The sequence below is a fragment of the Quercus lobata genome, chromosome 6 (assembly GCF_001633185.2).
Source record: "Quercus lobata isolate SW786 chromosome 6, ValleyOak3.0 Primary Assembly, whole genome shotgun sequence".
Lineage (NCBI taxonomy): Eukaryota > Viridiplantae > Streptophyta > Magnoliopsida > Fagales > Fagaceae > Quercus > Quercus lobata.
The window spans coordinates 1,368,883-1,392,663 of NC_044909.1; the positions used below are offsets into that span (position 1 = coordinate 1,368,883).

A 23,781-nucleotide genomic window follows, 5' to 3' on the forward strand; every position below is an offset into this window, starting at 1 on the left:
TATGATTTTCATATCTTTTTAGTCATTAACAACCGATGACTGAATTGAAGGAGATGGACACATTAATGTCTATGCAAATAAGGGTTGCTAATGCTAAAGTTGACCCCTGCAAATGCAATGAGGTTTTCTCAGTTAAGACCTTAAAGGCGGGCTAACCCTTAGGGTTGATGCTCATACAATCCTTTATGAAAAAACCAACTAAGGACATGCAAGATACGACATCAAGGATTAAGTAGTATATTAGAGTGGAGGAAGACATTTGTAAATCCTTTATTCTTTTCATTCATTTCCATTCTATTTCATTCTCTCCTCCCAAACAAGGCCTTAAACTCTCAAACAAGGGAATACAACTCTCAAATAAGGAAAGAAAAGAATATTCTAAAATTATTATTTTCGTTCCTTTCTATTCCATTTCCTCCTCCCAAAAAACTAACACTAGACTAACATTTGTGACATTTTTTTAAGGAAAGTCATAAGTTTTCATTATTCAAAAACAAAGCAAAACAACAGTAAAAAATGAGCATGAACTGTGAAGATGATGAACATCCATAGCTAATTGAAACTCTAAAACCAGGGACTATCTTCTATCCAATAGTTTAGAAAACTCCAGTTTTTTGGGCATGTAATGCAAGTAGGTGGACCGCTTGGTTATCTTTTTTTTAGTATGATATGATTTAAACTAAGTTACGAGTAATCTTGCCTCTATAAAAATTTTTGGAGAGGCCAATCATTACATTTTGTAGAGGCCCAATTTATTTTTATACAATACTATAAGGGTTTCAAAAATTTTGGGGGACCATGGCCCCCTAGGACTATATGTCCCTCCGCCCCTAAGAGTGAGGTACTTATTTAATAACACAGGTTCATATTATTTACACAAAAATCAAAAATCATAGGAGAGTTCTTTTTTCTTTTCTTTTTTGCATATTTCTCAACCAAAAAGAAAAAATGGAGAAAAAAAGAAAGAAAGAAGAAACTAGAACCCAAACAAATATAATGATTTGTTTGTTTCAACAATAACTTTTCTTGGAAATTTTTTCATTTTCTAGAAAGCGTTTTCTAGAAAACTATCTCTTTTTCTGATTGTACACACAATTTTCGTAAAAGATAAATCACATGATCACGAAATAGTGTAACAAATAATAAACTTGTATTTGAATATATGTAAGTACAATTCTCTGTATGAATCTTTACAATGAAAGAGTACAATAAATTCCTCCGATTTGATTTCCAAGAAACATAACGATCCAAAGGGGCAATGAAGCTTGATCTTGAATCGTGCTTTGATGTCTCCAAGTTGAATGAATAGTTGAACGTGCTTGATTTAATGCGAGGTGCTGATAGCTTGATCTCGAACTAGGTTAAAAGAGAATCCCTACTTTGATTTGAAGAAGTTGGAATAGGCCTTAATAAACAATGGAATTTTTGTGAACTTTAGAGATGACTTTCTATTTTGTCAGAGTGTCGGTAGTGTTTTCTCTCTAAGTGTTCTCATTTTTTTCTCATATGAGAAGCTTCTATTTATAGGTAACTCAATAGTATTTAATTTGGAATTTTCTCTCAGCATTTATTGAGAGTTAAATTATGAACTTAATTTGGTATTTTATTTAATAAGAACTTTTCATATAGATCTTTTCTTCTGATGCTGCCATATGGCTTTCTTCATTTGATGTTGCCACGTGACTTGATTTCATTCATTGATCGTCCACATCATCAATTGGAGATTAATTTGATCACAAATGTTTTATCATGAACAATTAGAAGGTTGTGAATACATCATAAAATTTTGATGTCTACACCAGTGTTTGGTAACAACATTAAAAATGAGTTTGAGAACATTTTTTAGTGTTTCGTATACACAATTTTTTTTTTTTTAAATATTTCTTGAGTAATTTAAAACATGTGTATTGTGTAAACTAAACAAATGTAATCATTATTAAAAATTAAAAAAAAAAAAACCAAAAATGAAATTGGTTTTCAAACTAAAATTTTGACAATATATACAAGCAAAATTAGTTGTCCAATTTGTATGATCTCTACCACTCATTTTGCTCATATACGGACAGTAACGTACATAAAAAATATATATTGATCACTTTGTAGGACTAAAACAATCATATATTACTTGAAAAATACTCAACATAATGTATCTACAACGCTAGCCCATGCACAAGACGGGAAGATATCACAATTGATCCAGTAGTTTAAAGAAATCAATGGCTTAATGTTGAAGTTTGAGGAAAATATTGCAATTCACTTCATAATATTAATATGATAATAAGGCAACAAAATGCAATTCCCCTAAAAATTTATCATTCATTATACTTTTTTTTTTTTGAGAACCGTTATACTGTTATTTGTAACAACATTATTAATTTACTGTAAAGATTGCCCTATGTAAAAGTAATTTAAAGTCATATAGACACTATATTAGCAAATTTTTGTCTTTTACTATATTCATTCTTCTTTATTTATTTATTTTTTTAACTTTTATGTGGAAAAGAGAATTAACATATGCAACTTTCCATACTAAAATCCATCAAACCAAAAAATTACTTAAAGAAAGAAAAAAAGTCAAGATTGAAATTCATAGAATTGTGTTATAGAGGGGAAGAGAAACAGGGAGAAAAGAGAGAAGAGAAGAGACCAAAGAGAGTGATACTGAGGGTGAGAGAAAAGAGAAAAAGCAAAAGGAAGAGAAGAAGTGAGAGAGCTATAAGAGCTATGCATTGTGCACGAGAGAGAGAGAGAGAGAGAGAGAGAGAGATTGTTTTCCATTTTTTTTTTTTTTTGGGGAAAACAACCTATAGAAAATAAATTTCAAGGTTTCAAGGAAATAACTCGTGTGGCCCAAAACTGGTTAAACCTGACTTAGGATCACAATTAATTTATGTTAGGGGTTAACAACAATCCACAATGAGAGATTGGAACAAAAACCACAAAAATATACGTAAAAAGGTATATTAAGGTTTTTTTTTTTAGACAGTATTACAAGCTCTTCTCTAAGAACAACCTACTTTTATCTTTTATCAATTCTCTCACACTTATTTCTTGTGTCTTCTTCTTCACCCTTATCCTTCCTTATATTTGCCATGTTTTCTTCTCTAGCATGAGTTGTTTTTGTATAGTTGGACAACTTTTTGTCCCACCAGTCTCTTTCTTCCTCAATGTCATGATGAATGAAGACTTTTGGGGTTTCTTGTTTTATCCTGATCAATTATCCATCATTAAATGCGAATGTGCCAAGCAAGTAACTATAGATTTATCAGGAAGGTTTAGAAGGTGTCCTTAGATAATCTTATAAGTTTAAGAGCACATCCTCGAAAGCTTGGTAGGTACTTTGACTTTGCCAACTTGGTGAAGATCTTGACTTCGGATGGGGTCCTTGGTGAATTTACCATTGGATCCATAATGATGCACCATTTGGTTCGTGGTCCAGGGTATGGATATTTTAGGGAAGCTCTATTCTTAAATAAGCATGTATTGGCCTTATTTTAGCCCATGATCCAATGTCATTTGGGCCCTATAAACCTTCTCCCTACACAATTTATAGAAAATATGCTTATCTTATTAGGGTTTTTTTGTTAAATGAAGATAGTTTTCCACTAACTAATTTTTTATTTTTTTTATGTTACCAAACATAAAAAAATGTGGAAAATTATCTAAACAAGCAGCACGAAAAAGAAAAAGGCTTATAAAAATAAAAGTAAAATTTAAAAGCCCTAAGAAGTGAGAAGGCTATGATTTTTTAAGGTGAAAACAGAACGACATCGGTTTATATAAACCAATAGCAGTCCTTGCATCAACTGGATATACCAATATCTCGAAATTACCCTTGTATGGTCTAAAATTAATATCACCAAAACGACACACCCAACCTGAGTGTACAACAACCCAAAGCACACATCCCCATATAAATTCCTCATCCAAAATTAGGGTTTTGCTCTCTCAAAACATTCATTTTTTGTTTTGCCTCCATAGCCGTCTGGTGCTCTCTCTCTCACTCTCCTCCTCTCCGCTCATCCAATCATGGCCGTCGGGTACTCACTCTTTTTCTCTCATTCATGTTTACACTGAGAATTCATGCATTTGTGAGGGACTAATATTAACGTGTTGTATTTGGCAGTAAGAACAAGAGGATTTCCAAGGGAAAGAAGGGAGGCAAGAAGAAAGCGTGAGTCTTTCTTACGTTTTTGCATTCAATTTTTGTTTTTCAGATCTGGGTTTTCTTTGTTTTTTTCATTTTCAATTTTGTTATTGATTTTGAATATGTGTGTATATTTTTTGTGTGTGGGTATTACAGAGCTGATCCTTTTGCAAAGAAGGACTGGTATGACATCAAGGCCCCATCAGTGTTCACTGTCAAAAACGTTGGCAAAACCCTCGTCACTCGTACTCAGGGAACTAAGGTTAGCTCTTTTTTCTGTTATCTATATGTGGGTTTTTATTATTATTGTTTTATTGATCTTATGATGTGTTTGGTTAACGAGAAACTGTGGGATTAGAAACCAAGTTAAAATTTGTATCTGGGGTTTTTTTTGTTTCCATTTCTGTTTTGTTTTCAGCTTTCTCTGCAGCTAAAATATTGGTTTTTTATTTTGATTTTTTTTGTTTGTTGTTGCTTGCTTGATTGGTTGATGTGGTTGGTTAAAGCTAATCTAGATGGGTGCTTATAGTGGTTTGGATGGTAATTGTTGTTTAATTTTAACCCTTCTTTGTTTATAAGACGATCCAGTTGGATTTAATGGATAGGAGCTGCTTTGGTGTGCTATTAGTGTTAGAATTATAGGTTAGGCCAAATGACATTGTGTGTCATAAGCGACTTTGAAATCTATTGTTTGGTTACGGATTGTTGTTGGAACATGTGCATTTTGCATTCAAAGTATCATGACAAACGATGTTCAAATCTTTTGTGAGGGTTTCAATTTTGTGAACCAACCCGCATTCCTTTCTCATTGTAAGGTGGATGAAAGTATGAGATCTAGTTTATGGAAGTATTGATTGCAGTGGCAAGAATGGCCTGCTTTTCATTCTTTTTGAAGACATTGTTCTAATTCTTTCCTGCCCTTTATTACCCATATTAGGTGTTTAGTTTTTATAATTTTATTTTGCTTGTTTAGTTCTACAGTCTTTGACTACAATTTTGGTGGTGGGAACCTTGTGTTTTTTTATATGGTTTTTAGTTTTGCGTGTCATACAAAAGTTTATAAAATTATGAGATGAAGTCAACAGATCTATGTGCTGCTGTTCATTAATGTGATTGCAGCGATTGTTTTGTTGCATTTATTTTGTTGTTAATAAAAAAAAAGGGTGTACCCAATGCAAAAATCTCCCACTTTTGATGGGTTTGGGAGAGGTTATTGGTAGGCAGCCTTACTCCCAATTGTTTTTTGGGGAGGCAAATTTCTGGGCTTGAACCTGCAACCATTCCTTTTGGTGGAATGCACTTGCCATTGAACCAAGGCTATACTTCTTCCACAACCAGGAAATTTTAATGTATTTAATATTTTCCAGATGTTTATGTGTTCATGCATACAATATGACCTCCTTTTTGTCTCTTAACAGATTGCTTCCGAAGGACTCAAACACAGAGTCTTTGAGATATCATTGGCTGACCTTCAGGATGATGAGGAGCATGCTTACAGGAAGATCAGATTGAGAGCTGAAGATGTTCAAGGGAGGAATGTTCTGACAAATTTCTGGGTATGTGATATTTAAATGGTTTCATCTGCTTCCAACATTGTTGATGCTATGATTCTTATGAAAAATTAGTCACTTCTGCTATGTTCTTACTTTATAAAACTGGAATGTTTCTAATGAAAAATCTGTCACTTCTGTCATGTTCTTAGGGAATGGATTTTACAACAGACAAGTTGAGGTCTTTGGTGAGGAAATGGCAGACATTGATTGAAGCTCATGTGGATGTGAAGACTACAGACAATTACACCTTGAGGATGTTCTGCATTGGATTCACCAAGAGGCGCCAAAACCAAGTCAAGAGGACCTGTTATGCCCAGTCTAGCCAAATTAGACAGGTTTGTATACTGTTATTTAACTAAAAAAAATTGTTTTATAGAAATTAATCAGCAACTTGAGCAAAGATGGCTGTGTACTATATGTGACCACTGATTTGTTCTAGTGTGTGTGCACGCGTAATAGTTACTAATTAAAATGTTTTCCAACTTTAATGACCTAAACAAGAGAATATTTTTTTTTCTTTTCAAGTTATTTTATATTTTTTAAACTGCTTGAATGGTGTAGATATGGAGAATATAACAGATAAATTAATTGAGCAAATGATGCTTTATCATTGGCTTTAGATCCTAAATAACTCGTTGCCCAATGCCTTCTTTCCCCACTAAGATTGTTTGTGAACTTCATTAGGTTGAACAGCAAAGTATTTGGATGATTGTTTCATCTTTTTAAATTGCTGCATTCCAATATAAATTTTACCACCGTTTAACAAAAAATATTGCTTGTGATCTGTTAGATCCGCCGCAAGATGAGGGAGATCATGATCAACTCAGCATCATCTTGTGATCTGAAGGAATTGGTGAGGAAGTTCATTCCTGAGTCAATTGGCAAGGATATTGAAAAGGCAACCTCAAGCATCTACCCTCTACAAAATGTATTTATCCGGAAAGTAAAAATCTTGAAAGCTCCAAAATTTGACCTTGGAAAGTTGATGGAGGCAAGTCCCTCTACCTTCCTCTCTTTCTTTGTGTGCATGATGTAATACCAGTTTAACAATTAGAGCATTGGCATTTGTGGTGGTATTAAAAATTTTGAACCTTTGCTAATAAAAAGCCTGGAAACGAAGGTTATCCAAGAGCTCGTAAAGTTTATAGCTTTGTTTCTGAAATCAATTACTTCATGCCCCAGACAAATCCAAGGCCTAAGCCACACCTAAATTTAGATTCTGATTTCTGGATGATCAGAGATTTACTTATGCTCACCCAGTTTTTTATTTATTTATTTTTAAATTAAGTTGCCTTCATGAAGCAACTTTGATGCCTGTCTATCCAGTTTATTATCTCTTTCTGAAATTTTTGATCATTTTCAAGTGTCAATATTCGACATCTTGATATGCCTCCTTTGTGTTCTAGGATCTCTTGAAGCACTCATGTAAATGTGTCCACTGTGGTTTGTCTATGCAGGTTCATGGTGACTATTCAGAGGATGTTGGTGCCAAGGTGGATAGGCCTGCTGACGACACAATGGCTGAAGCCCCTGCTGAACTAGTTGGAGCCTGAATGAAGGATTCTGAAATTGCCCTTTAGCTTTTACTTTCTTGTTTTTTTTTTTGGTGGCTCTGAGATTTTGTTGCTCGCAGTTTATGGAGAACTTGTTTATTTAAACATTCCTCCTATTTTGTTCCTACCTGTCAGAATTAGAGTGGTTTTGTCATTAAGAGACATTTTTGTCCGTTTAATTTAGACTACATTTTGTTATCTTTACCAACCAAATCCGTATGTAATGAGCATGAAACACTTATTTTCACATAAACCCCTAGATTTTCATCCCTGAAAAGAAGTTAAGGGTGGATGAAACTTTACATCCACCACCATGTGCAATTACATGAAACACTTATTTTAAGTTAAACTACTTACGTAGAATGAAGCTTTACATCTACCAATATAGGTCATTTTAAGTTAAAACATCTTGAATATTATGTTTTGAAACTATTGCTACAAAATCTACGGGATCATCTGAAGTGACCATGAACTAATTTATTTAACTGTTCTCTATTTGACGATGGGCTAATCTAGTATTTTTCTATAAAAAATTTGATAGTATCTATTATACAAAGTAGTATTTAAAAAAACAAAAATTAAATTCGAGACTTGAAGTAGCTATATATAATTGAGTAATGCCATTTTCTTATATGGTTTAATGCCAATATTAATTAGTAATTTTTAGTGTATATTAGTATCTTGAAATTTTGAATTATAGTAGCACAACGATCAACTGACATTTTTTGGATCCGTTGCATACGCGGGTCCAAACCTCAAAGGCTCAAACCTTATAGAGACGGATTTTCTAATTTTCAAATCTCGTCCTTTGACACTGTTTTAAGGACTTGAGAAACTTTTATAAACAATTTATCAACCTGGAGTGGAGTTTGAGCAGCCCTCAGATTCTAGAAAAATCATGAAGTTTTTTCTTTTTCGAAACCTCCAACCTCGAAAGTTACAGGGTTGTAGGTTGGTGTTAAGGGATTGTTTCTCCTGCTTGACTGTCAAAGCTATCAATTCCACCTGCTAAAACTTTTATCTCGGAACAAAAAATTATTGCAGGGCTTAACCAGCTTCAAGACGTGTAAAATCTATATCCCAGCTTTAAGCCATTAACTGACTTCTGTATTCAATGTTCTTAATGTCAAATAGATGGCCAAATTGGACAACCAAGTATCAATTACAAGAAGGAAATAGGGGACCATGTTGATAATAATTCTGCTAATCAGATCATTCTGAGTAACGGGTTATTTCATGAGGCATCCACAATCTTAGTTAAAGAGAACAAACTCAAAATCCTCTGGTTTACAACATTGTTGAAAATGTCTGCCACAAAATAGATAAATTGTGCACATCAAATTCTTAAGTTATTTGAACAAGTACTAATAGAAGTGGGCCTTTTTAGTTAATATACTTGTTGGCCTAGTGGGCTTCCATCTTTAGCACATATTGGCCTTGTTAAAGTTGTATAAGACCATATGCGAGGACTTCCCCATCTCCAAGGTGTAGTTAAGTCAAAATGAACTTGTTCAAGTCCATGCTTCTCTACCATAGTTGGTGTCAAACAATGCCGTTCGAGAAAACTATCAACCGTATAAAAGAAACTTGTACTACTGAGTTCCTTTAGTGATATTGATTGTCTTATAAATTAACAAATAAAATGCTGGAAAAGCAGCTTATTATAATTAGTTTGGTCCTAAATTCTTACGGTTCCTCTAAGCTAAAAGGCACAGTTTTTACTGATTAATCCAAGAAATGACCCCCTAAACATAATATTAGGATCATCTCAGGGAGTGAAACTTACAGCTGATGGAAACATGCTTTCCTCTTAGTAATTACCTTAGTCTCCATCAGTTGAAGGTCTTGTACAGCCACAAAAACAAGACTTCTTACGCCTCTCACTACCCCTCCCCCCACTGTAAATAAAGTCTCTCAAGAGACTTCCTGTTCTACTTTCAGGAAATCGGTGCTTTCCTTTGCTTTTCTTTTCATCCTCCAATTTAAGCAGAACATACTCAATGTTTTGTAAATCAAACTGCAAACGTCCAATTTTTTCGGACCCTTTAGTTGCCTGTTCTGTTGCTCTCTTTCTGCGGACATTTCCAGCCTCCTCCAGCTCTACTGAAGGTCTTCCATCCAAAGATGATGGGCTATCCTCAATATCTTTTGTCAATTTATCATTGACATCCACCAGCTGCAAAATAGCCTCCTCAACTTCCTGTAACTGTCTTTTGATTGTTTCATATTCAATGTCACTGGCCTTCTTGCTTCTCTTGTTCATCTCCACTCTCTTTTTCAGATCTTGTAAAGTTGTTTGAAGACACGTCAATTTCTGAGCATCGGAAGCAAGTCTCTCCAGGAACTTTCCCTTGTTGACATCTTGATTTGGCTGTCTAACACTTGCAGATACCTCTAGCTTGTCAATGGCCAACTCCTTCTCAATCTCTAATTCTGAAGGGAGATCCTGACTCTTCTCCCCATCTTCTAGCCTGTGGTATGCATTAACATCTTCTACTGGTGCAGATGCCTGCTTTTGTGTCTCATTGACCATTGGACCCTGGCCGCACTCTTGCTCTGCAGTTTCCCATAATTCAAGCATCTCGTCATCAGCTCTACCATTGTCTATCTTGCTTCTCCCATAGAATGAAGTATCTGAGACTTGATCAAGTGGAATATCTTTCATCAAAATCCCATTTTCAGGTTTAGTCCTCTGTGATTCCAGACCTCTCTCTTGAGGCAATTTGCCTTTTGGTTTGAAGTCTTCAGTCTCTTCCATTACATCTTCTACTTTGATGTTGGTGTTTATGCTTTCTTGTGTTGCAAGCCTTTCCATTTCTTCCGTAACAGTCTTTTCTACTGCTTTAATCCTAGTCTGCATCTTCTGCAAATGTGAGATTCCATTTGGTACCGCAGTCCTTTGATCTTCTTTAAGCTCTTGACAGCTGTTTTCATAAGGATGAATTTCCATTTCCTTGTCCTACAGAAATATGCATGTTAAGTAAGTATGAGATTCAGCAAAAAGGCATTATACACACAATATCTATGTTGAAGGGCTAAGGACTTCAGGTCCACTTGCATGAGTTGCAATCCTGCATGTATCTGTTTCTGCATGCAGAAAATTTCAAGAAAAAGCAGGGTTTCCAATTATCCTTCAAGTTTAAAATTAAATTTTGGAAAAAGAGGAGAGGGGGCGGGGGGGAGGGGTTAGGATTTGAAACCTAGTGTAAAAACTGAAGTGGTTGAATATCAATTTCTAGTGCCATTTGAATTAACAAGTTCTTCATGTTAAACAGTTCAATAAGGTTACTAAAATGAAATACACAGGTGTGAGTGCGTGTTGGTTTGGCTTCATAGAATTGGGCTTGTTGTTTGGCCCCTAAAAAAGTTAGCACCAAGAATCAAGAAGCCAATCACATTAACATGATGTTTTCAAAAAAATGAAAAATAATACCTGTGTTTCTAGATTTCGTGCCACAGAAAGCTTTGTGTGAAGAAGGGCATTCTGCTCAAGAGAGGCTATATCATCTCCTAAAGAAGCTATGACAGGAACATATGCAGACAACTGCGCCTTCAGTCCTCCTATCTCACTTTCTAAGAAGCTAACTCTTTCCTTCATCTGTGCAATCTCCATACCTTTTGCAGCAGTTTCATCTTCAAGACTCTCACAAGCTCCAGCAAGTTCTTGAACCTTCTTTTCAAGTAGAACTTCACGAGTGGCAGAAATCTGGAGATCAAAATAAAATGTTGCAGCCTCAGCATCCCATAGTTCAAATTCATCTCTCTTCTCTTGCAGCTCTGAATTCAAATTCTCTTCTCTAATCCTATGTTCTTCAATTTCTTTGTTTAATATTGCTACTTTAGACTCCATATTCTCATTCACCTCACGAAGGCATTCAATTTCTTTTTTCTGAATTGTGCTATCATCCAATACTTCAAGAATCTGTCTCTCTAGATTTTCCCTGACTAGGTTTGATTCTTCATGTTCCATCTTCAGGTCTTCAACAGTTCTGCATAATTCAACATTCAAGCTCTCTGAAGCCTTAAGCTTCTGTTCTGCTTCTGAAAGCTCTGTTGCCTTTTGTCTCAGAAAATCTTTTTCAACAGACAATTGAATGCATAATTGGTCATTTAAATCTTTGGCTTCACTCAGCTCTTTCCCTAACTTCACCACTGTTTCATTCAGACATAGATTTTCTTCCTCTTTCATTTCCATCTTCTTCCCCAACATGCTAACCTCCTCCTTGAGGTCAATGTTGACAACATGGAGACTGTCGATATTTGCAGAAAGTGCTTCTAGTTCCACAGATTTCTCGGTTGCAAAGCTCTCAAAGACTAAAGCCATATTGCTGAGAGCTAATGCTTCATGAAGAATAGAACTGTTTTCCTCTTCAAGAATATGCTTTTCCTCTTTCAGGTCAGAAAAACTCTTCAGCAAGGATTTCTTCTCTTCAAGCAACATTGTACTTTCTTTCTGAAATACCAGGCAAGCCCCCTTTGAAGTTGCCAGAGAAATGTGTAGAGTTTCCAATTCAGCCTTTAAAACTTCCTCCCGTTGCTCACTCTTGCCCATTTCTGATCTCAACTGCATGTTCATCTCTAGAAGCTCGTGCTTGTTCTTTTGCAGCATAGAACACTGCTCTGTCATGACCTCAAACTCATGCTCAATGATCTTTTTCTCAGAATCGAGTTCTGCACCCTCTAATTTCAGTTGCCCAAGTAAAGTTAAGAGAACTGAGTTCTCAACCAGCAGCTGCTGCTTCTCATCCTTGCTTGTCAACAGAGAATCTTTTAAATCCTCAATACCATCCAAAATACGCGGTACAGGTATATGCTCATGCTCAATCTTATCTACATTCCCATTATCTGGATCAATTTGAATAGCCCTGAACACTTGATGAATTACCATTCTCAACTTCTGGATTTCATCTAACAAGAATTCTACTTCTACCTGTTGCTCAAGATTCTCACTCTCCAACTCTGAGATCAGTTTATCTGAAAATTTGGATGCTTCAACCTGTTTTTGACATTGATTTAGTAGAGATAAATTCTTTTCTTCCAAATCTTCTATAAACTTCTGAAGGATGAAAACCTCAACCTGAGCATTGACAGCTCTATCAAGTTCTTCCTCGAATTCCTTCTTCCCCAACCTACTTTCTTGTTGCAGGATATGCACTTGGTTCTCCAAACCTGCCAATCGCGCCTCACTTGACTGTGCGTAACTTGTGTGCTCTTGCTTCTCCATGAAGATGTAAGCTTGCAATTCTTCTACCCTGCAAAACGTGGATTTTTTCTCCTTTTCCAGATCCGAATATTTTTCTTCTAATTTTGTAAACCTACTTTCCAGACTACCCAATCTCTGTTCAACATTTTCCAACTGAGATACCAGGGTGTCCCTCTCATTTAGGATTTTGGACTTCTCATTACCAAGCAACTGGCATACCTCTTCTAAGCTCTTAGATCTTGCCCTCAAACCTTCAAGCTCCATATTTGCACTGGAGAGTGAATTCTCCAGCAAGGTGTTCTTCTCCAAGAGCTTCTGCAGATTCTCAGTGACAATTTGTAACTGTGAAAACAGAGTAGCTTTTTCAGAAACAAGTGTGGATTTTTCTCCTTGGAGAAACTGACAGGACTCCTGCAAGTTCCCAACTTTCTCTCTCAACCCCTCCAACTCAGCCATTAATCCTGACAGGGAACTCTCCAGAACAGCATTCTCTTTTGAAATTTCATCCATATGCTTCAACTTCTCGTGTAGGGCTTCTCTCTCTTCTTTTTCCCTTTCACAGACCTCTTTCAGGTTTGAATTCTCATCTTGTAAGTCTTTCACGGATGACTCAAGGCATTCAGGATTCAGACCTACAGATGCTACTTGCTCCATAATAGCCTGGTATCTTCCATTTAAGCCCTTGATTTCCTCCTTTAAATGCCAAATTTCCTGCTGGAGAGCATTGCTTTGGTCTGCATTTAGTGTAACCTCCTCTTCAAGTTTCTCTTTCATTAGCTTCAAGGTAAAGATTTCATTTTGCAGATTATTTATTGATATGGTGGAAGAAAAGTTCATTTCATTCAAGCTCCTGTTTTCTTCCTTAACCCTTTGCATTTGTTCATCCATCCCACGTTTGCTGATCTCCAAGTCCTTGAACATCTGAAGCCCATTTTTAAGCTCCACTGCCAGAGCTCTCTGCTCCTCTTGAGATTGAGAGTGCAACTTCTGCAAAGTTTGGAGGGTGGATTCCACTTGCTCAAACCGTGAATGTTCCTCGTGCATCAGAGTTTGTAACTTTTCCAACTCACCATGCTTTTCTGAAAGTTCTTGGTCCTTCACCACAATCTTCTGCACCAGATTGTCTGCCTCTAACCGCAGAGATTGATTGGATCTCTCCAATTGAAAACACTCTTCTTCTGCACTCTTTAATTTTGCAGCCCCTTTCAGAAGTTCACTATTCAGGCGTTTGGCATCCTCTTGGGCATGAAAAAGTTCTCTCTCCATCTTCTCTATTATCTCCAAGCACTGCTTATACTGAAATGCTGCAGATTCTTTCTCTTCATTTAGTTTGGTAAGAGCTTTCTTTAGTTCCTTAACTTCAGTTTCAGCTCTTTCAATTTGCTCATTTAGCATTCGGGCATTCTCCTCAGCAAGTGATATTTTAGTCTCCAGAACTGATATCTTCTCAAGACATTGTTTATAATGAAGAAGACCTGCCTCCTTTTCAGCCTCTAATCTAGAAAGTTCTTGATTGAAACATTGAGCTTCAGTTTCTGCTTTAACAGCTCGCACATGGAGTCCTTTTGCATCATCTTGGGCAACAGATAACATATTCTCCAAGCTAGATATCCTTTCTAAACTCTGATTGTATTGAAGAAGACCAGCATCCCTCTCAGCTTCTAACTCAACAAGGGCTTCCTTCAGTATCTTAATTTCAATTTCTGCTTTGCTTGCTCGTTCATCAAGCCCTCCAGCATCCCTTTGGGCTTGATTAAGTTCTCTCCCAAGGTGAGATAGCTGCTCCAGACTCTGCTTGTATTGAAGAAGGATAGCTTCCTTTTCAACCTGTATCTCTGCTAGGGTTTTCTTTAAGGTCTCAACTTCTCTTTCAGCTTCCCCAGCATGCTGAGACTTGGAAAGGAAACCATGTTGCAAATTTCGTTCACTCTCTTCTGCTTCATGAACTTTTGGGTCTTTTCTCATCCTTCCTTCAGCAACATTTGAATTTTGTGCCACTAGTTCTCTTGACCCAAACATCTCATTGAACTGTTTAAGACCCCTTTTGCTTATTCCAGTGTCAAATTCTTCTGAACGCTCTCCATTCCTTTTCATAGTTTGTAAGCTGGTTGAAGAGAGTCCCAGTGCATCCTTGTGCAAGTCATCTGGGTCTAACAATGCACGAATTGGATGTGGCATTTCTGGTGTATGGGGATCAACCTCAGGGCCTGAAGAACCTGAGGGTGAATCGTCAGCCAGCACATAAGGTACTTGGTTGGGAAACACTTCTGCCATGGTTCGATGGGCCTGGCGAAGCTCCACAGTTGCATGATCATACCTCTCAGCTAATGCACGGTAGGCTCGGTAGAACTCCTCTACCAGTTTCATAAGTTCTGGACGTTTCTTGTAGTACATTTCTGCCCTCCTTGCAAAAGAATCTGCATCTTCTTCAATGAGCTTGATCATTGCTTTGACCTTGGCATCCATGTCTGTATCAACAGATTTAGGGTCTGTTAAGAATGTGGCCTAAAATAGCATAGAGATGATGCATGTGCATTACAGACATGCATAGAGCAGCACGTCCACTTGTTTAGCCATCTTAATAATTTTTTTTTCATGGTTAATAATGCCATCAAACCTTCCTAGATCATGTTCCATGGAGAACCATGACTACTACCTCTTAAAAATTATAAAAGTGGATTAAATGCCTATTAATTTCTATGATGCACAACTCAAGGGTGATTATTCATTGAATTATTAAGATCTATGTTTTTATGCTGGCACATGTTTTTTTTCATCAAAAAACATGTGCCAGCATAAATGACAAGATTCCTGGTTGTAATAGCATCTGGGACATTACAAACTTTCAAAATTATCAGTAGTAAAATGTAAAATGAAGGGGAAATTACGTAATTCTGCTTATAGCTTAGAGGTGGTTTCAAATTAAACCTTAGAATTTAAAATGTTTCAGTTAAAACCTTGAATTTTCCAAACCAATATAAGTTTCTTCCTTAATGAATGACTATTAACTAAAATTAACAAGAACTCAAGTAAAGTGTACTTGAGACTTACCTTGGACACTAACAAACCATCATATAAATGCCAAATGGTGTTTTAGTGCAAAAGAACTCACAAAAAATTGCATTTTCATTAAACTACGTTTATCTTTTAGGTTATTTTTAGCCATTTTCTAAGCTTTTTTAATGCCAAAATGCCACCTGCAATTCCTATGAAGAATTTTTTTGTTTTTTTTGGGGTAGATTTTAAGTATACTTTATGTTAACTTTTGTTACTTTTAGCCAACTGTGATTCACCGAGAGGACAAAGGAGAAAGGGTGGGTTGGGGGGTTGAAACTATTAAGAAAGTTCAGTTTTTTAAATTGAAACTTTTTAAAGTCTAACAAGGGGGAGAATTATATATTTTAGCATAAGATGAGGTGAAGTAAATTGCAGTATAATTAGAAAAAGAGACATTGTCATTCAAGTTCATTTCAATAAGTACTGGGGTTATGAGGAAAGAAACAAGAAAGAAAGGGCAATATATAAGAATGTACCAACAAGAATGAATAATATATTCAAAATCAAAACAAATTGAATACAGTGTATTCTTATAAAGAATTGTTCAACAAGTGTTCCTCATCATATGGTTAAGTTCTTACGGATGCTTAGTTGAAGATTTGTGTTAAGTTGATTTACAATAACCAGTTTTAGTAATTAGAAAGCAACCGCCATCAACAAACATGAAAAACAACAGATCTGAGCAAGAAACAAAAATTTCAAGAACACAGTGATAGCCAATTAAGTCGTAAGGAAAAAATATCAACACCTGTAAGATTTTCCTGAAGCCATTTTGAATTTTTTGGGCTAATGTGGCTGTCCCACCACCAAGAATATAAGCGTCTAGACTCAGAATGTAATAAGGTTGCCATGACTCCAGCAAGGAACAGCAGTGCAACTGGTTTTGACTTGGCAAACGCTTGGTCTTTATACCAGTAACAAAATCCTAGGTAATGGATCCAGGCCAGAATATCAATTAGACAAAACACACCACCCAATTATATGCTAAATGATGCTTTGCAGCTCTACACCTCACTTCTTGCACCTAGGCAGCAAGATCATCAAAGAAAAAAAATCAGTGTAAACAAATTTTATAGTTTGATCTTCAAAATCCTATTCAGTTCATAGAAGCTTCTTCAGATTATATAGGACAATATCACTACCTGCTTAATTGGACACAAGTACAATGCTTGAATAATTGCTACTCCTCACTTCAGTAGCCTTCAAGCAACCAAATCAACTGCTCCACAGAAAAAGAGAGACAATAAATATCATATCTTCAAAACTATTAACAACAACAAAGCCTTAGTCCCAAAACTTTTGGGATCAGCTTGGATCCTCAACACACTAATCTGGGCTGATCACATGTATTCTTCTCCTTCACTTGATCCAGCATAAAGTAACAGATAAATCATGGGAGTGCTGACAACCCAAAACACAAACACCAGGAACGCATAACTTGAACTCCCCACAATCCAGTAAAAAGCATCACTAAAATTACTTTGATCAATAAGTACACCAATAAATATGTATACACACACACACATACATATGTATGAGAGAGAGAGAGAGTTTTTAACAATAGGAGGGATTAAGTGAACAAAAAAACTATGTACATTGAGTGAATCTAGTAGATATATATGCATATGGATCTCAATAAAAACGTAAAATATGAATTACAGTGCTGATCAACAATAATTATGAGCAGACTTGTCTCAACAGAAACTACAAAAAGACTGAACCTTTATGAACCATAAGATCAAGAACTTACCAAGTGAATGAAATCCAGTGATGGGTTCTTAATTCTTATCCAGCAACCAGAGCAAACATCCAATGGAACAAAACTACACACATACTTTAAGCAAATGGGAATCAGCCAAAACTGCAAAAAGTGAATATTTAGGAAAGCACCTGGATAAAGTACACACCAGAAGAATGAAACTTGTTAATGGGATTTTAGCCAGCAGCTGTGATGCTTAAACTCCAGCTGCCTATCATCCTTCTCACCCCATTTTTTTTCTCTCTCTATTACTCTCAGACTCTCTCTCTGCCTCAAATGGGTCTTTTGCATTATATCCTGAGATTTGCCAGTCACTGTTTGATGACCCGTCAACTGTAAAAGGAAGACAGACACTGACAAAAAACAGTACCAAGAAATATTGGAATTATTGTTACTTTACAAACGAAAGAAGGAATTTGCTAATCTCAATATATATTTATATTTATTATTAGTCTAAATATATAAAAATTTTCACAATTATTTTTTCTTCTTGACAACTATTGAAACAACATATAATAAAAAAAAATAAACTTTATCAATAATCATAATCTATCCTCTCAAATATTATAAAATAAAATAAAAATTGTGTCGATAGCATTGTTGTTCTATCTGTATTATATCTCATACATAATTAAAATGTTTGATTTTTTTTTTTTGTTACTTTTCTAATATTGCTATGCAGTTTAAAGAATTCATATATTTACAATTGAAATCATAATACTACCTTCTTCTTCTTTTTTGGCTGAATAATAATCTTATTGTTATACTATGCAGGAGTCTGTAATGTTCTGTGCATCCAAATCTAGGAGATTAAGACTTTACTTGCCTAATTAATATTGTAACTATTTTGCTTCTCAAAAAAAAAAAAAAAAAAAAAAGATTGTAACTATTTAATTGTAATGAATGAGATAGATCTACTGCACGCTCATTTTCTTTAGTGTCTTTGCTGTCTCCTCAGTCCTGTCGTTACTTCCAAGTGTACATGTTTGGTGGGTGCAAAGTTATCTTGGGGAACTCAAATGACTGATATACCCCTTCATTAACATCCTTTTCTCTTGTCATACCCTTGCTTAATATCTCAATAATGTCTTTTCCTGGGCTATTAAAACTTTGTTTTACTTTTGTCATTTGGGCTTTATCATAATACAATTTTTTATTATTATAGGTTAAGGTTATAATAATATGGTTCAATATTTTGTGGTTTTGTACATTTCTGATTGTTCACTGAACACGTTTTTTTCATTTGAGAATTTTTTTTTCTTTTCATTTTTATATGCCCACCAAAAAAGGAAGGCTACAACCACAAACCTTTCCTTTTTTGGGGCCTTGGGGTTCAAAAAAATTGACTTATAAGAAATATTAATAAGCCTAAACTGTAATAAACACTATAAAGTAATAGTTATTTTTATAATTTACCTATTTAATAGTTTGGTTATTTTTATTGTAAGGAATACAGAATAGTCATCAATTTTGAATAATTATATTTTAAAATGAGGAATAACTATTCATGTCTAAAAGAGTTGTAATAACTATTCTTTAGTAGGTGTATTAATTTCTAAAATTAATATATTTCCAAATAAATAAACTTTTCTTATATATATAACAATTATGAAAATAAAAAAACACAAAAAATAACCAATCTCTCTTTAATAAAAAATAATCAATCTCTCTTCAAATTTACAAAATATTATTTTTTTAGAAAATATAATTATATGAGGAAGATATTTCCTAAAATATATCTTAAATTTGATTTAAAATACTTTCATTCCATCATTTTTTCTATTATTGGGATGCCACCAAATAAATAAATAGTAATGAGAATTATATTACAACATCTTGTATTTTTTTGTAATACCCATTCCTATTCCTATGTAATTACTGTTATAACTTTAATAATTTTTATAATAAAATGATTCAGTATAATTAAACTAAAAAATCCTATCAAAAAAAAAAAACTAAAAATATTTTTACTAGTTCATCAATATATTTACTAGTTAATTTTAGGATTACATTTGAAAAATAATTATTTTAATCAAAGGACTTGATGACTAATTGACCATTGACCTCTTGCTATGCTTGGATTAGAAACTTCACAAAAGATTAGGGATTCCCGAATCTAAAATGCTTTAAAGACTGATAAAATAAATGTAAAATTCCTATTCATCATCCCTCTCAACAGAGTGGTTACATCATTACCTCTAATTTAATCATTGTTGGTATTCTTTCATTACATAAAAAATATATATTATTCCTTTCAATGGGAAAAAATAAAAAATAAAATTCTAATTTATTAATCAAAGTCCACATGCAATTCACTCCACACTCCAAGCAGTAAGCATATGATATAATATATTAATATATACATGTATATATATATATATATATATTTGTAGTTGTAATAAATTAATAATGTGTGGTTGAAAGCAGCCAAATTGAATGATTTAGATCAAGGAGCTATATTCTATATTATATTCAATCGAATGCAAACACATCATTAGAATTTAGACTCTCTTTCACCTTGGCCTTCAGTTAAATTATTGGAAATTTGGAATTTATAATCTTGATATATTTTTATATTATTATTATTAAGTCTTTCAACTATTATAATAAAAACATTCTAAAAAAAAAGAAAAAAAATTATAATAATAAAAATTGGAAATAATAAAGTCACCTTTCCAGTGTGGGCCATAAGCCCATCACCTTTTGGTTGGTCGGCCCGCCCTTTGGACGGTGGTGCCACCCCTGTCGGCACATTACTAAGAAAATTCAATACTTTTAAAAGTTTCTAACCTCACCACCTTTTTATTACAAAATTCTGGAAAGACTAGACTTTAGACCAAGTTAGAGAAATGAACAATGAGAACGCACTGTGTCAATTATGAGGGAATATTATGAATTCAAATCATATCATTATAAGAAAACAAAAAGTGGTGCCTACACAATTTTTGTATGTTTCTTTGACCACAACCTCTTGTGATTTTTTTTTTTTTTTTGCTACAGTTATTATTATTTTTATTTTGCTTAACCTTTTTGAGTATTGCAAATTATATTTTGGAAAGCTCTTTTGCATGCATATTGCCAAAACCTCTTCTTTTGAGAATTTTATTTATTGTTTGTACAACGGTCATGTGAGGACCATATATAGAATACACAATCCAATGAATAACAATTGGATTTTATGAATAAAGCTTATGTATAAAAAGTAAAAAACACACATATGTAATAGAAAATATATGCAGAAAAAAATACAAAATTGTGGATGTATGCCTAATAAGTTGAACCACGTTGAAAACTTGTGTTGTTTTCTCTTTGATTTTTGTTTTTTGTTTTTTGTTTTTTTTTGTTTTCACAAACTAAACCCTTTTTAATTGACTGAAAGCAGGGCCGGTCACCTAAGCCCTTAAAAAAAAAAAAAAATGGCCTCTAAATTTTAACCAATAAGATTATTTCTAAGCCCAAATATTAACTAATAAGCAAAATAATATCTTTTTATCAAATGAAAAAGAAGAAAAAATGAGAGAAAAATACTACATCCAAAATATTTTTCACAACAAATCTTAAGTATTAGGTTATTATTGACTATTATTGATTAACAAAAAAATAATTTCAATAGTAGATTCAAATTAGAACTAGTAACAACTCAACATCTAAGATTTGTTGGGAAAATTTTGTGAATGTAACACTTCTAAAAAAGAAAGAGCAATATACAAAAAATTTCACAGCATTTTTTTTTTTTTTTGAGAAACAAACACACATACAAGGGAAAGGGAAATGGGTTCTAACACAAAGACACACACAGCAGTTGAGTTGACAAACTTTTACTAATTCTCATTTAGGTCCACCTTTAACATCATATTTTTATTTACCACTATTAATTTACCATATCAAGTTCCCTAAAATAAATATAAAAAACCACATCAATAGATTTGAAAAGTTTTGTCAAATATTTTGTATTTATATACTTTATCAAAAAAAAAAAAAAAATCTACAGTACTTTGCGTCTAAAATAAGATAATATACTTAAGTAATATTGAATTTTTTTTAAGAAAAAGTCATTTAAATATATAAAAAGCCTCAATTCATATTTCATCTAAAGCTCTCAAATGCATTAAGCTAGACGTAGTTGAAAGGAGGCGTGAAAGGAAAAAAATTAAGCCAGACGTAACTGAAAAGAGGCGTGAAAGGAAAAAATAACTTAGTTTTTTTTTTTTTTGGACATTTTTATCTAATTCGCTTATATAGTGGTGAAAAAAAGAAATCATCATCACCTATTTTTATTTTTAAAAAAATACTTTATTAGATTAAGTTTAAACAAAATGAGTTGGTCATTTTTATGACATCTAACAAAAGATTATAGTACAGAAATTTGAAGCATATATTGTTAGGTTGAGTAAACTCAAAAGGTTCACCACTCTTCTCAACAAATTTGTCGGCACAACACAATCATTAGCTTTGCTCGTAGATAAGATGTTTCCTCCAAGGAGGATCACATGTTTTTCTAACATAAACAAGAATAAGAATTTTTTTTTTCTTGATGGACCAATATTACATGAATATATAAGTATGACATGACAGGAGGAACTTATTGCTTAGTACTAACTAAACGAGAAAAGAAAACCATAATTAAAGTAAGAAATTGAAAACATCACTATGACTTCAAGAATCAAGAACTCAACAACTATTATTGTTGTTGTATTAATACTTTTTATCTCTAAAGATAATGATGATTATATGATTTGATTTCTCCTATGGGCCATGGATGATTCTTATGATCAACAAGTTTGTCTTGAAATATGAGCTGTTTAGGCAGCTTAATCCTTGTATGTTATGTACCGCAAGAAAAATCTTGGTTATATATATAGAGTGGTCATGAATCATGATAATCTGGCTGGTTTTTGCATCATCACCGTTGATTCCATGTTCCTCACATTTACTACTACTTTGAAAAATCAGAATCATTAGGGTCCACAAACCACGTGGGTGATTGTTTAAGTTGAATCAAACACCCTAACATGAATGTACTTGTCCTGGTCCTCTTGGACCACTATTGTGCGCAGAGGAGCTAGGTAACTTGGGTTGGTATAATGTTTTATTTCAAAGTATTATCCTTGTGCAAATATGGCCTTCTCTATTTGTTTTCTCTAAAATTTCAATCTTTCTACTAATCTACTAAAATGATATCAAATTTATAGAAAATTTTTATAATAAAGATTTAATCTTTCAATATTGATATGATATCATTATCATACCTTTAAAACTTAATTTGAATTTTTTTTGGGGAGAAATTAGAAATTAAATATCCAATATATATAGAAAGTGAGAAGAAAATTTTGCTCTACTCTTGTCTCTCTTATTTTCCCATCAAGTTTAGATTTTGTGGGTTCCTTGCTAATAAAAGCAAGCGTGCTTTCAATGGGACCAGGACATTATAGATATCATTAGGATAACGAGTTTTGTTAATGCATATTAGTTTGTTAAGTTAAATTAACTATTAAGAAATATGCATAACTTAAATGCCGGAGGGACTTTGTGATAATCACTTCGTACCAAAAGGAATTTAGAGGAAAGAAATGTCGTTTTCTTCTTCAATATAAATGGGAGAAGCCTCTCCAACATCATTTGGTGGGTAAGTTTGGAGGGACAAGGAAATGATAATAGAATGGATTGGAGGATTTTCGAGAAATATGTTATTCTCCTCTGACTCTGAGCATTCCTTCCAAAAATTATTGGAGGAATACTCTCTTTTTTTTTTCTTTTTTTTCTTTTTTTTCTTTTTTTTTTTTTGTATAAAATAAAGTTATAATATAATGAGGAAAAGATAAAGATAAATTAATGGTAAAATAATAAATCAAATGTTTCTCTCATTCACCCCCCCCCCCCTTTTAATAATATCAAATATACTAAAAAAAAAAAAAAAACCATCATACTTACTCATTTTTTTTCTATTACATTCCATTTGGCTCTTTTATAAACGAGAATCACACTTATTCATTTTCTTTCTATCACATTTCATTTGGCTCTTTTATAAACGAGAAGTACTACATTCACAACAAATCATATGTAGAAAATTGTTATTGGTTTTAATTTGAATTCACAACTTAAATTACTTTTTAACCCACCCATAACAACCAATAACAACTTGTCATTTAAGATTTATTGTGAAAATGTTGTAGACATAACATTTCCCTATAAACTTTAGCAAATAATTGTTTGCTACTTTTTGTATATAATTCTTGCTACTCAACTGTTAGAGTAATAAGGAGCATGTTTTAAACTACTAATTTTAATCCATTACCAAAATTAACATTAGGGGTATTGATTTTAATGTAAAATCAATTGCACCCCTTGTCATTTAAGATTAACTTGAAGAGATAGTAGAACTTAGAAGTCTAATGCACCTAAAATCCTAAGCTTTCTTTCATCCTAATAGGTGATTTTGCATTATAGAGACGGCGTTGTTTATTCTTTTAATTATCTCCCTCTCTAGATATGTCTATCCCTCCTTATAA

At 33.7% G+C, this 23,781-nt stretch overlaps 2 protein-coding genes across 2 annotated transcripts; one reads left to right on the top strand and one right to left on the bottom strand.

Annotated features, from left to right (window-relative positions):
- Window positions 1-3,899: 3,899 nt before the first annotated feature.
- Window positions 3,900-7,522, top strand: LOC115995327 (40S ribosomal protein S3a). The gene is made up of 7 exons (XM_031119843.1): window positions 3,900-4,040; window positions 4,127-4,174; window positions 4,304-4,409; window positions 5,566-5,703; window positions 5,850-6,035; window positions 6,491-6,691; window positions 7,158-7,522. The coding sequence occupies exons 1-7, from the start codon at window positions 4,030-4,032 to the stop codon at window positions 7,251-7,253; spliced, it is 786 nt and encodes a 261-aa protein (XP_030975703.1). The 5' UTR covers window positions 3,900-4,029; the 3' UTR covers window positions 7,254-7,522.
- A 1,306-nt stretch (window positions 7,523-8,828) lies between these two features.
- LOC115995001 (protein NETWORKED 1A-like) lies at window positions 8,829-17,635 on the bottom strand. The gene is made up of 6 exons (XM_031119394.1): window positions 17,421-17,635; window positions 17,264-17,336; window positions 16,656-16,732; window positions 16,262-16,537; window positions 10,687-14,924; window positions 8,829-10,212 (listed from the first exon to the last, which is right to left on the bottom strand). Exons 4-6 carry the CDS (start codon window positions 16,362-16,364, stop codon window positions 9,076-9,078), a joined length of 5,478 nt encoding a protein of 1,825 aa, XP_030975254.1. The 5' UTR covers window positions 16,365-16,537; window positions 16,656-16,732; window positions 17,264-17,336; window positions 17,421-17,635; the 3' UTR covers window positions 8,829-9,075.
- Between the last annotated feature and the right edge of the window lie 6,146 nt (window positions 17,636-23,781).

Excerpts from the sequence above, each read along its gene's own strand:
- LOC115995001 (XM_031119394.1), bottom strand. The coding sequence starts at position 16,364 with ATGGCAACCTTATTACATTCTGAGTCTAGACGCTTATATTCTTGGTGG. Across the intron at positions 14,925-16,261 it reads GCTTCAGGAAAATCTTACAG|ACATGGATGCCAAGGTCAAA; the intron begins GTGTTGATATTT and ends CTGTTGATACAG. Across the intron at positions 10,213-10,686 it reads CACGAAATCTAGAAACACAG|GACAAGGAAATGGAAATTCA; the intron begins GTATTATTTTTC and ends ATATTTCTGTAG.
- LOC115995327 (XM_031119843.1), top strand. Across the intron at positions 5,704-5,849 it reads ATGTTCTGACAAATTTCTGG|GGAATGGATTTTACAACAGA; the intron begins GTATGTGATATT and ends TCATGTTCTTAG. Across the intron at positions 6,692-7,157 it reads ACCTTGGAAAGTTGATGGAG|GTTCATGGTGACTATTCAGA; the intron begins GCAAGTCCCTCT and ends TTGTCTATGCAG.